Source organism: Scatophagus argus, chromosome 24 (genome assembly GCF_020382885.2).
Source record: "Scatophagus argus isolate fScaArg1 chromosome 24, fScaArg1.pri, whole genome shotgun sequence".
Lineage (NCBI taxonomy): Eukaryota > Metazoa > Chordata > Actinopteri > Scatophagidae > Scatophagus > Scatophagus argus.
The window spans coordinates 2,246,655-2,258,996 of NC_058516.1; the positions used below are offsets into that span (position 1 = coordinate 2,246,655).

General features: G+C 43.6%; 1 protein-coding gene across 1 annotated transcript in view; it reads left to right on the top strand.

Annotated features, from left to right (window-relative positions):
* Positions 1 to 1,702: 1,702 nt before the first annotated feature.
* Positions 1,703 to 12,342, top strand: part of LOC124055325 (activin receptor type-2A-like) — a 36,778-nt gene continuing 26,138 nt past the window's right edge. The window contains exon 1 of the mRNA XM_046382040.1: positions 1,703 to 2,700. Within this exon, the coding sequence (XP_046237996.1) occupies positions 2,646 to 2,700 (55 nt within the window). The 5' untranslated portion in view covers positions 1,703 to 2,645. The remainder of the gene's footprint in view (positions 2,701 to 12,342) is intronic.

The following is a 12,342-nucleotide window of genomic DNA, read 5'->3' on the forward strand; positions in this document are numbered from 1 at the left end:
CTGACTTTTAATTGATAGCTTCGGCTTTCAATGCCGGAGCTTCAGTATCATCTTTACAAAATCCTTACAGATTACCAAAGTCGTGATATTTGTTGGTTATTCTGGACACAAACCCTGCAGGTGGCGTTCATGCAATTCAAGCAAGAGTTTGTGGATGATTCACTTTAAATTCCTGTAATTGAATTAGTTAATTATTAGTGACGCATAACAAAGGAAACCAACAATTAAGTGTAATGTAGTGATACAGTGATTTGGTGGCCATAAAGTTCCTGATAGTGAAACGCAAGTTGTTTGATGCACGATTCGTTTCCCATGTTTTTTCAATGAGCAGTCTGCAAAAAGATAAACATCCCCCACAATTCCAGGAAAGAGCCGAGTTGCTCTTTGCAGAGAGAGTTCATCTGTGATGAAAGTTCAAAATCGCTGCCAGGGGAATAACATCTACAGGAACTGAACTCCTCACTGGGGCCCGTGTTAGTGCCTCAAGCTCTGGCCATTAAGCCATGTAGAGGACTGCGTGTTTTGCTGGAGATGAAAGCCAACGCTCCAATATAGAACAGGTGACTCAGCTTCCAGCTTGGCGGAGAAATCCACTGAGACCTTTGACCTCCTAATCGTTTAGCAGCGCTTATGGTTGGAGATCTGCTCCAGGCTATTAGAGAGATTAGTGTCACGCAGTTTTGGGAATGGGCCAAACCTATATCTGTACTTCATGGTATTCTAAGCATTTATTACTGAGCACCCAACCCATGCTGAAATCTGATACGTGACCATATAGTAGCTCAAACTGCAGCATGAGGCTATATGTAGGTGCAAAATGTGTTGACCTACATGGAGTGACAGGGTCTAAGTTATGAACACACTGCTGATTTCAAATACGATATATTATATGGTTTAAACATCGCTGTAATTGGCTATTCCTGTCCCAATACAGCTTCCCTTTATGTTTGTTGTATATTCTGAACAGAAAATACTCATATGTTCAATGATACGAGATGTCCTGTACACCCAAACACACAGACTGCAGCCTGCAATGGTCTTCTAGCGGAGAATACATGTGATAACAACATGGTGAAGGCTCTCTGACTCTCACCGCCCCTCACGCAGAGGCACACACCGGAGAACAGAACGAGCAGCCTTCCCGAATTAAAAACAATCCCCATCTCGTAAAGCAGTTTCATCAAGCTCGCTAGACTGGACCAGGCTGATACCGGAAACGGACGATTCTGACCTTAAAATTATGTTGAATATAGTAAAGCGTTGGGAATACAAAACTGGAAATACAGGCGTATTTGAAGAGATAATGTTTGATTACGGCGTTTATTTTATTTTTGAAGAAATTCTTGTTGGATGATTAATTTCAGTTTGCAAATTAGAACCTAAACGTAAGATTTCTGCCATGAGGTAACAAACACTCAGACCATTAGGGAACAAACAGGACTCACCTCGGTTGATATGGTGCAAATTCCTGACACAAAACTGCAATTAACCGCACAAATAATAACACTACAAACTTTCTCTTTGTCCTGATGATTTGTCTTAATGGTGGACTGTGGTCAATATCAGTTGTGATCTCTTTGTCTCGACCAAAACATCAAATCCAAACAACCTCCACAGCCCATGGCTACCGTGCGTCCAGTTGTGACATTTGTTTTGAAAAGGTCCGCCGGAAGTCTTGTATACGGATTTGCCTGACTTGACGCGGTTCAGTGACGCCATCTTGAAATTGTCCCGAGCAGAGGAGGCGAGGAGGAGACGGACTTGGGAAAACCAGCTCGTCCTAAACTCGATAGCTGCATTAGCTACACGGATTAACGGCAGCTTTAGAGGTTATTGCTGTCGTACGATAGTGTTTCCACTTCGTCGTTCAAACCATTTCGACGGCGGAAGGCCTTTTGGCACACTTTGGAGCGGACTAACACAACGCAGGGAGCCTCATAATCGCTCGTTTCCCCGTTGGAGCAGACGGAGCTGTGCTTGTGGCCGGGCAGCCCCGCCGGACTGTCGGCCGAAACTGAGGCTTCCACACGGAATATAACAACAGCAGTACACGTTTTGGCCGTCTTGTTTTCGCGGTAGGCGGTTGGAAATGCTCATTTCAACGACGGCTTGATGTTCTAAAGCGATGCGACGGAGATCGTCGAGGTGAAGTTTGATCGGAGAGCGGAGTGCGCTTGATTTCCAGTCCGATGGATGTTAGCCCTGCCCGGCTGTGGCTCGGCTGTCTGCTCCGCTGCTCTGAAAATAACTGGTTAAACACCAACAGGCACAGGTGAACACGTCTGTTCATAACAATGCTGCAGACCTGGCAAGAACATGACAGTCCGGGCTTGAATGCCAACAAGTCGCCGTCCATTGCTTGTTTGTAAACTTGGAAATACCACCAACCATCCCCTCCTCTTCGTCATCCCCTGCTCTTCCTCCCTTCTGTTTTTGGACGAGTGAGGCAGGCATTACCTGGGATATTTTGGATTTAGCCTCGATATTGACATCTAAAAAATGTCCCTTTCGCAGAGACAGTGCTCTCTGGAGCAGCGAGACATTTAATTTGACTGAGTCAATTTGAGATTTTGTGGTGCTTTGCTTTTTTTATTTTATTTTTTTTTAATTCTCTTTCTAGTCAGAGGATCAGAGTCGGATGGAAAATGGGAGACGCCACCAAACTGGCCTTCGCCGTTTTCCTCATCTCCTGCTCTTCAGGTGGGTGTGTGGGGCTCATTATCAGCTGTGGAGAATGCAGTGCAATGCTCATTGTTACCTCTGCAGAGTGCAATGCATAGCTTGTTGTTATATGTGGAGAATGCAGTGCAATGCAACCCCGTGGAAAGCGGGGTGGGGTGTGGGGGGGCATTACTGTGCCATTCCAGGTCATTAGCGTGGGTGTGCATTGTACGTGTTGCAGATGTTAGTTATGAGCACAGGATGGGAGTCTGGGGCCCAAAAAGGGTCCTTGAGGGACTCGTCGTGGGACATATCAGTACAAATTAGGCTTTTAGCTCCAGGGGACAATAAAAGGGATACTTTAGGGTGTATGAAGATGGCTGTTTTGTCCTCCCCACTTGTTATGTAATGAAGTCCAATCTAAGTGTAGAAGAACACTGGTGGAGTGGAAATGAAAATCTGTCCACATCTAATTTTCAAACCTGGCGGCACAAATAACCGCCACTAAATTAAGAAAAACAAATCAAAATCTGCTTTAAAGTCTGAAATATTCCTATTCTCTTTAATATTCAGTCATGTCATAGCTATTAAAATGTGGCCCAGTGATGCACAAGCATATTGGCTCAAAAGGTCATGGCATGTTTGACTCAGATATGAGAAGGTAGGAAAACCAAGAGCATGTGGGTTTAACCCTTTTTACAGCACACTCTGACCAGATTTCATGGCAGCAGCGATTTTCAGCCTTCATGCTGGTGAACATTATTTATGTGTCCTCGTATCCCAGGGGGGTGGATGCACATTGAATGCCAGAGGGGTCAGTGAGGTGACAAGAGGGAGAAATGGTGATTTTCTTGTAGTGAACGTTTGGACGTTTTGTCGTGCCAGAAGACACTCAGTTTGAAGCTTGTAAAGTTCAAAATCACAGTTTGATTTTTGGTTTATTCGTACGGTGTTGATGGCTTGACGTTCCAGTGGATGCAGTCCATGACGTGAACATGTCCCTGCTGACACCACATTGGTACAGAGAGACATGTGAGACCAGTCACAGGGAAATGCAATACCTGAAGTTGTTGTCTTCACATGACAGAGAGGTGACAAATAGAAAACCAGCACCTTTAACTCCTTTTTTTTTGGTAACAACTCGTCCATGCGGCTAACAAGAATGACCTTTTCACTTTGTGTTTCTGTTGGTGTGGATTGTGATTGAGCAGGAGGCAGAGCGTAAACAACTGCACAAATTTGTTTGTAAAAGGACAGAAAAATCATATCTGGAGGCAGGATTCTTTTCCGTAATGTTGTGTATGGGCAGAAGCTGGACAAGTGTGTTAATATTAATCAGAGAATTGTGTCAAAATTTAACTTAATGCCTGTTTTGTGTGTGTGTGTGTGTGTTTTGTGCTGTCTGATTAACCTGCCATGTGAAAAAATCCAGTGTCATTACATTAAAGCTGCTTTAATGAAGAGTTAAGAAATGGAAAAGGTGAAATCAAATCCCACATCGTAGTGGAATTGTCCTTTTACAGTGAGCCCTGGGGTGTCTTTGAGCGCCTGAGTAGAAATTAAAAGGCTTCTCGAATACGATAATAGTTGGGCTTGGTTAGTTTGAGCCAGGTGCTGTCTGTGTTGCACAGTGCAGTAGGTGATTATTCCACTTGCTCATTACTGTCTGAAGTGGGGAAATGAATAGTTCATACTTGAGGTGTAATAATAATCCTTTATGAAATCCAAGTTGAATTGGCACAGCTCAAGAAGACACCAAGAAACCTCTGATAAGGGCAGGGCACTTAGCCTGGAGTGGTTTGATTTGATGAGGCCCATTGCAACGTGCCAAAAAAAATTTTAAAATAACATTGGCATTTTTTATTCAAAGACTACAAAATGCAGAGGACAACTGAGCTGAAGCAACACCATCTTTTTGTTCAAATAAAATCCTGCTGTCGGGTTCGGGCTGTTTACATCTCACCGGACAGGAAGTGATGTAATGATATGGCTCAGCAGTGGAGAGCTGCTGCTTTGACCAGCAAGCAAAACCCCATCTTTAATTGTCAAAGTAAGTTTGTCGATTAATAGTTAGTAATTAAATTGGTCGACTGACAGCAAATTCATTGGCGACACCTGATTTTAAATGCACAGCACGGTTTCTGCCACTAGGGGTCTCTCAAAATAGAAAACGTAAGCAGTGTTTTATCGTAGGAGTCGTCTTTGTTGAATAGCCATTAATGATGGACATCTGTTGGACGTGTCTCAGGCAGATGAATAATTAAGCCTTTAGATCAGGTGTAACTTGCTGCTGTGCTTTGCTGTGTTCACAAGAAAGGGCAGAAATGTGACATTTCACCTGGTTTACTGTTTACTGGTTGACATCCAGCAGCTGCCCAATGTTTTGATCCTTGCTGGCATGTGTAAATGCAGGGTCAAGGTTGTCTGGTGACGTGTTGATGGGACAGGGTGGTGAATGCTGGAAGTTTTGCAACTTTTGATTGAGTTGAGTTTGAAAACGCGGCTCTGAGACATTCTACTCAAGAGGATCTGACTAACTCATAACATGTCATTATCCACAGTGTTGGGCAGGTTGCGTTCAAAATGTAAGCTATTACACATTACCATTTTCTTTCATTGGAAAATAGTAAGTTAATTTATTACTGTGTGTGTAGAGTAACCGATTACACCTTCGTTATTTTGGCCGACAGACTCTGCTCAAGGCATGATGGGATTTCCAGCTGATGGCTAACAGTCAGGCTGTTTGAACAGAGATAAATGGATTTCTTTAACAAAGTCTCCCTAAAGATCCCGCAGTTTAAGGTCGGATTACAAAGCTTCTGAAAGGGATACGATCATACCGGATCCCTCAGTGAAACAACGTTATGTCATATGTCATATACGAGTCACTAGCACGCAGCTTTCCGAAGGTGTTTCATATCTCGTGTATGACAGCGTCAGCATCATAGGACAACGTTGGTACATAGATTAGTTGAATATACTGATAGACCAATCAGTTAAGTGACTAATTGTTGCATCTCAAATCCAGATGTCATATTTAACAGGAATATGAGGTGAAGTCTCAGAGAAACTTGATTGTGATTTAAAAATCAGGCACGTGGTGAAGATTTCTCGAGCCTCGATTTTTCCAGTGTGGTTTCAGACATCGTAAAAGTGAGTCAACAACACGAAGCCTCAGGCAGTTATGCCCACTAAAAGCGGGCGATCTGCAGTGCTTCGCATATAGTTAGGATCAGTGATATGTGCCTGTAATATGACCGTTTGTCCCGGTGATATCACAGTTTCTCTGATGAGGATAAATAAGTCTGTGTTGAAGCAACAAGAGCCCGTCCTGTGTCTCCTCTTCTTATAATGTGACGTGTATGCGACTCACGCCATCAGCCAATGGCTGCAGAGGTCATCCTCAGGTTTAGAAGTCATGTGGGGGAAAACGGCCTTTTAGAGGCTGATTGGATGTAAAAAGTCGAGTCTCCTGCTCTGCCTTCACATTTGGCCTCATTTTTTTTTGCACACTGCAGCAGTTTCACACAGACATTGATCCTCTTGCACACCAGTGTAAGGTTACATCAATATGGCAAGGATGAAGCAGCTCTGGGCTCTTTTTTTTTTTTATAAAAAATTCCCAGCAGCACAACCGATCTGATGATTCAGTTTCAGCTCTGCTACACATCAAGCTCAACTTGAAACGGTATCTAAACTCAGGCAATCATCAGACCAGGCTCCCTGTGTTCTGTCCCACTGAATGGGGACAACATTGACCAGCTGCATCAACCGGGTGGATTGGTTGACTTCCGTAGCCTCCCTATGCGTCGCCACGCTGCTAAGAAGTTTCTAAGGACGCCTGACGCTCGGCTCCAAGCTCCACGTTTTGCAGTCAACCCTGACCTCTGACCTCCATGCAGAACATCAAAGGAAACAAAACGACCTTTCCCTCTGGCTTGCAGTTAATTATCTGATTATTTTCTTGAGATAGCATTTTATTATTCACACATAACACTGGAACTTGGCTTAAGACTTGTCGTTTCAAAACTGTCTTGTAGATTTTGTAGCTAATGAGTCTTTTCATTCTTGATTAATGTTGTTTCCTTTCTTATAGTCGGCTGATCATTCGAATACAAAACTTAGCTATTCAGACAAGGGGAAAATGTTGCCTTTGGCTTCACTTGGCAAATGGCACCCACTTCCAGACACCGTTAATCATTAGACATGTTTTTTTAGTGTTAAACTACAAACCTGGAATACTGTGAACAGAAGAAAAAATGAAATGTACCCATTAAAAGTCTGAAACTTGAATAAAAGCTGTCAAACTGTAACAAACTGTCCTAATACCTGACTAAATCTAATGTTTGCTCGGGCTGGCTGAGTTGATTATTTACTTTATTATTTACAAGTGCACTGAATTGATGGTGAAATCAAAGGAGAAGCAACCTGTTTGTAAAGCTTTTGCAGGCAAGACTGAATGTGTTCTTTTCTTTGTGGTTTGGCTGCCCTTGTCCCTGTATTTCTGTACATGCATTGTAAAACTTAAAAGACATAAGCCTACTTTACCTAAGAGTAAAAACAGCAGGAAATGTGGCCTCAATTAAATAAACGCAGGGTTATTCAGTGCACACAAGGTTTGTAATTCGTCATTCCATATAAACCGTTTTGACTGTGACTCAACCAGCCATCCTGTGGCCTTCTGCTGCAGTGTTTTGAGTGTAGCCTGGAGTGGCCAGAGGCTGGCTACCTGCTCTGTCCCATTTTCCCCTATCCACTTCTAATATGTTCTCTTGCATTATGCATTAGCCTCCAAAAGCACAGGTGTATTTGTTAAGGCCAGATGTAGCCTCGATTTCCCATCGGGCCCAACTAGTCAGAATGCTTCCTTGCAGGGCCGTGGATCATGCTGTGTTTTAACATCATAAAAACGAGCACCAGTTCACGTTGGTGGAGGTAAATTGGTGACCAGAGGTCAGCACGTTGAGAAATGATGACCCTCCACCAGCCAGGGTGCTGGTTAAATTTAGACTGTGGCCAGGTGTTCTGTGATCTCTGCACGCTGCAAGCAACATGGATGGTTTCTGTGTGTGTTTTGGTGACGTCAGCGCCTCTGATTGCATTGACACAGTCGAAGATAAACTTTGTTTATGCTTATGCCCACAGTTTTACTTTGAGGAAATTGCAGTAGTGTTTTTTTCAAAAGGGAGAAGTCGGTATTAATCCACAAAAGGAACTTTAGAACTTCCCACCAACCCCAACGTGCAAACAGAGGTTGCGGTGAGCTGGTAAATTTTGATCAGCTGCATGACTGTGACTTTATATTGTAACAAATAAAGCATCTGGTTTCCTCAGGCTTGAGTCATTATCAGGATGCTCTTGAAACTGGCAGCATTACTAAATTGTAAATTGTGATGAATAAATAAAAAGTGATTGTTGTATTTTTGTGATTTCGACTGGCTCTAAACTGCAGTGAACTTAATCTCGATTATTGTTTCATGAGACAGGCATTAATGCCACTTAATAACTTTGGGCAGTAAAAACAGAAGTGCAGAAAAGTGGAAAGTTTGGTCTCATCACTGTTTCTCAGCTTGTTTACATGCTGGCCGAGTCTTTCCGGTCACTGAACTGCTATTGAGAACAAATCAACTTCTAGTGACTTGATTGTGTTTGTCATGTGTAATCTTTTTTTTTTTCCCCTTTAAATACACAGTGATGTTTTATCAGGTTTGGAAAGTCCAAGGCTTCTTAAAATACTCTCACCACATAGATGATCTATCTAAACTTTCACTCCAATTAAGAATCATCAAAACACCATAATTGCTATTTAGGGAATTTTCTTGAGCAGCAGTGATTTGTTTCAACCTGCTCCCAGTGTCATCGGGCTGAGCGTTGCCACACAGGACAACTCGCTGTAAAAACACCATGGAGGTTAAGTAATTGGAGGAAATCATTTGAATGTCAGTTCAGTGTGCTTTCCTGAGGCTGACAGCATCTTGATGTGGTAAATGTTAGATACTCCAGACAGGTCAAAACAAATGCATAGGATTATTTGCTCATGCTGCAAGGCTCCGAGTCTTTTTAGAACAGCAGTGAAGAGACCAAAATAACATACATATTTAATTCACCTCCTTTGAGGAGGTAGAGGGAGACGGTTCGAGCTTCGCTGTTACTGGATAAAATTATGTTGTTAATCACATGATAACCAGACTTGTTTTTAGACAACAACAAAAGTCTCAGTCCCAGTGATCAGTAATTGTGATCTATGAGTATAACTGATTAATTGTGTACTTGTAGGACGCAGGTGGGTCATTGGGTCTGATGAGAGGACCAGCTATAACCAACAGGTCAAATGTTTGACATCCACCGCAGGCATTCGTCCTGTCAGCACTACCTTACCTGTCCAGCTTATTGTAAGTCATGCCGGATAAGAGCATCAGCTAAAAGCCTAAAATGTAAATGCAGACGGAGCACACCTCTGTAATGGGAAGTCAATGAATTGCCCTGTAACATTACTGACTCAAATGAAAACAAATGATAGGGAAGATGGTAAGTCTAGGACTGGAAAAACATCATCGCCTTTCGTGTGGAGCCTGTATTTTCTGAGATCTTTGCCAGTGAACTTGAGCCACTGGACTCTTAAAATGTAGATATTCCTAAATTGCTTTTTGGATTAAAGTATATACGGGACTAGTTTGTCTTAGTCGGGACCACTTGAAGTGTCGGTACCCCAGAGAGCGGTCCAGAACGGTCCTTGACTGTAATTAATGCATCCTGCAGATGTTGCTTTATGTGCTTGGGAGAGTTTCAGTCTAGACAGGCTGGCTGCTCAGACGGAGAGGCCCTGCTTTGATCCTTGATTAAAAACTGCGAGCTGTACATTCATCATGCTCTTGTTTCAGGCTCTCTCAAGGGTCCTCGCCTGCTTTACGCTCCCTCCTTCCTCCTCCTTCCTCCTGCTCCTCCTCCTCTTCGTCCATCTCTTGCCAAGATTCCTCACTATCGTGAAGGTCGCTCTAACCTCTTATCACCAAAAACACTAAAGGGTAATGGTGTCTCGGAGACTCGGCAGGCCAGGGTGAACACTGTTCGCTTGTGATATTGCAGGCTCATCATACTGCCATTATTGTCACCATCGCTGCGCGTGACTAACTCATAAACCTCGAATGTCATTTAGGATGCATTGAGCAGCAGCCATGTGAGCTGCAAAAGAACATCAACAGGTCATTAGTCCGACTTGAAATCCACAGTGAAAAGAGGATTACGATAGTAAATCAGTGATGATCAGAATAATACTAAGTTACTTGTCTTTTCTGCCTTGTTTTTCAAGCTCTTGCAGCTCTCTTGTTGCTCAAACCACCATCTCAATTGCCAGTGAGGTGAAGAGGGGATCTGTTCAGTCTTGAAGCTCTTAATGCTTGATGAGTTTTTCTTCCCAAGCAGTATTGATGTGAAATGCAGTTTTGAAATCCCAGCAGTGCCTGGTAATCACTGAGTCATCATTGTTATTGATAAACAAAACTATAAAGCCTGCAGACATATTGTGGTCCCTCTCTGCATCGGGGGTGTCAAATTCTGATCTTACTGCACCTGTAATATAATCTCAATTAAAAATACACAAGTGTTGGGGGTTTTATTTTGGCCGCGAGGGGCCTCGTGACCAGTATGCATCATTAGTTTACACTAAATATAAAGACGAGCCAGGAGTCAGCGAGGTCGCCTGATGGCTGGATGACTGAAAGAGGGGAGATTTATTGACTCCCAACGTTTATTGGTTTGTCTCGTACAAATGCGAACCCGGTGAGAGCAAACAGTGAACGTAATTGAGCGGCCGACAACATGTCTTTGAGGGCCGCGTGAGATGAATGGGGCGGTGCATTAGTTGCACACAGCAGCAGCAGCAGCCGCAGCAGACTGTGATCTGATGTGGGCTAAGCTTGAGTGTATTTCTGTGCACTTTCTCCTCTTTTGGTCCCCAGTGAAAGCAAAGTTGCAGGGAGTGAACGTATTTTGATTACATTGACAGTTGTTGTATTTGCACTTTGAACTTTGATCCTGGTCTTTAAATCAGCATTACCTTGTGATGAGCGTTTGACATACACTGAAGAGCCATTACAGCGATGGATTATGGGACATCTCTCTCACTGAACTGGAATCACAAAGGACCATTCCTCTTATATATATAATAGCTTGTCTGCCAGTCTCCTTTTCTTTGTGCCTCCCCCTCTATCCCTCACTCATTGATTGCTTGTTTTATGAAAATGAATTGAAATGCCCAGGCTGCAGGCTTTGGTGATCTTGCCATATCACTACAACCTCAACACACAGTTCAGCTTCCAGCCCAAGTGGCACTTCACACACCCTTCAAATAAATCCAAATAATCCGAGCACAGAGGGGATGAGGGGATGCAGAGGGGGTTTTGCAGATCCTTCTGCAGTACCCTGCGAGAGATAACGAGGAGTTTTCGATTGCTCGTCCAGTAAAGAATGTACGGTATGCAGTGTCCGACTGCGGCCCATTACGCACAAGGACCATGGGGTTACTCTGGTATGCGCTCCTTGTGCAAACGGTACAGGCTGCAGCGATTCACGGCGAAGGACCCAGGCGCTCTCCTGACCCGTCCAGCAACCGGCTCCATCAGCGCTAATTGAGGTGGAGACCAATGGGCGTTTGTCACTCGGCATTCCAGCAGGGATTAAAGGGATTGGATTCAGTTGCTGAGCGCTGTGGTTTTTAAAGCCCCCTCTCCCCCTCCCCCCAGCCCACACCACCACCATGTGCCCTCCTCCTGCCCGTGGAAAGAGTGCAGTCTTTGTGACCAGCTCACCCGAGCCAGCCCAACCACCCTTGCCGTGTCACGGCACCATCTGATTGAGCATTAATACAGGACTCGAGCGAGACCCAGGCTGCTCTGTAAAATTACTGTCTACCGTAAAATAGTGTCTGGCTGTTGAGCATATGTATGCACAGACTACACTGTTACCTCTCTATTCATTCAGCTGCAGGAACAAGATCACTGCTTCTGTTGGAGAGAATATCAAATTAATGTAATTATGCAGCTTTGGCCCATTTTCCACTAAAATACATAATTTCATCCAGAGGATAAAAGTTATCTGTATTTGGACACATCACCACTCTTATCTTCCCCCCCACATCTCCTCTGTAATCATTTTTATGACCATCATCAGATACTTCAGGTCACTGATTAAGCCCCAAGGCCAACTTCAAATCAAACTTTGTGCAGTGGGACTTGGTAATCCACCCTCAGGTCAAAGAGTGTGTACTGTACGCTCGGCCGGTAAGTGGGGGGGTAATCTCACTGTGGACCAGTGGTCTCCCATGCTGATCCTGCTACCAAATGCCTGTGATAGTCAAACACCCATAAATGGTGTAAAAAAAATCTTTATCCAGCCATGCCAGGAGCTGCCTTCAAGACAAGTGGTGGGATGCATGTCTAAATGACAGTGCATTGTTTTTGAATCAGGGTGAAAGGATTGATGGCAGTGGTGCAAAGAGAGAGATTGGATATAGAAAACTATAGCTATTAAAAATATGTGTGTGTATATATATAAAATTTTCAGCCTACAGCAGCACAGGCCTTGAATTTCAGCATGATACAGCTCAGTTTGTCTTAGGCTGTAGTCTGATCCAGGCCTGACACCTTAAAAAAAAATATCATTGCCTGAACCTAACATGACTCT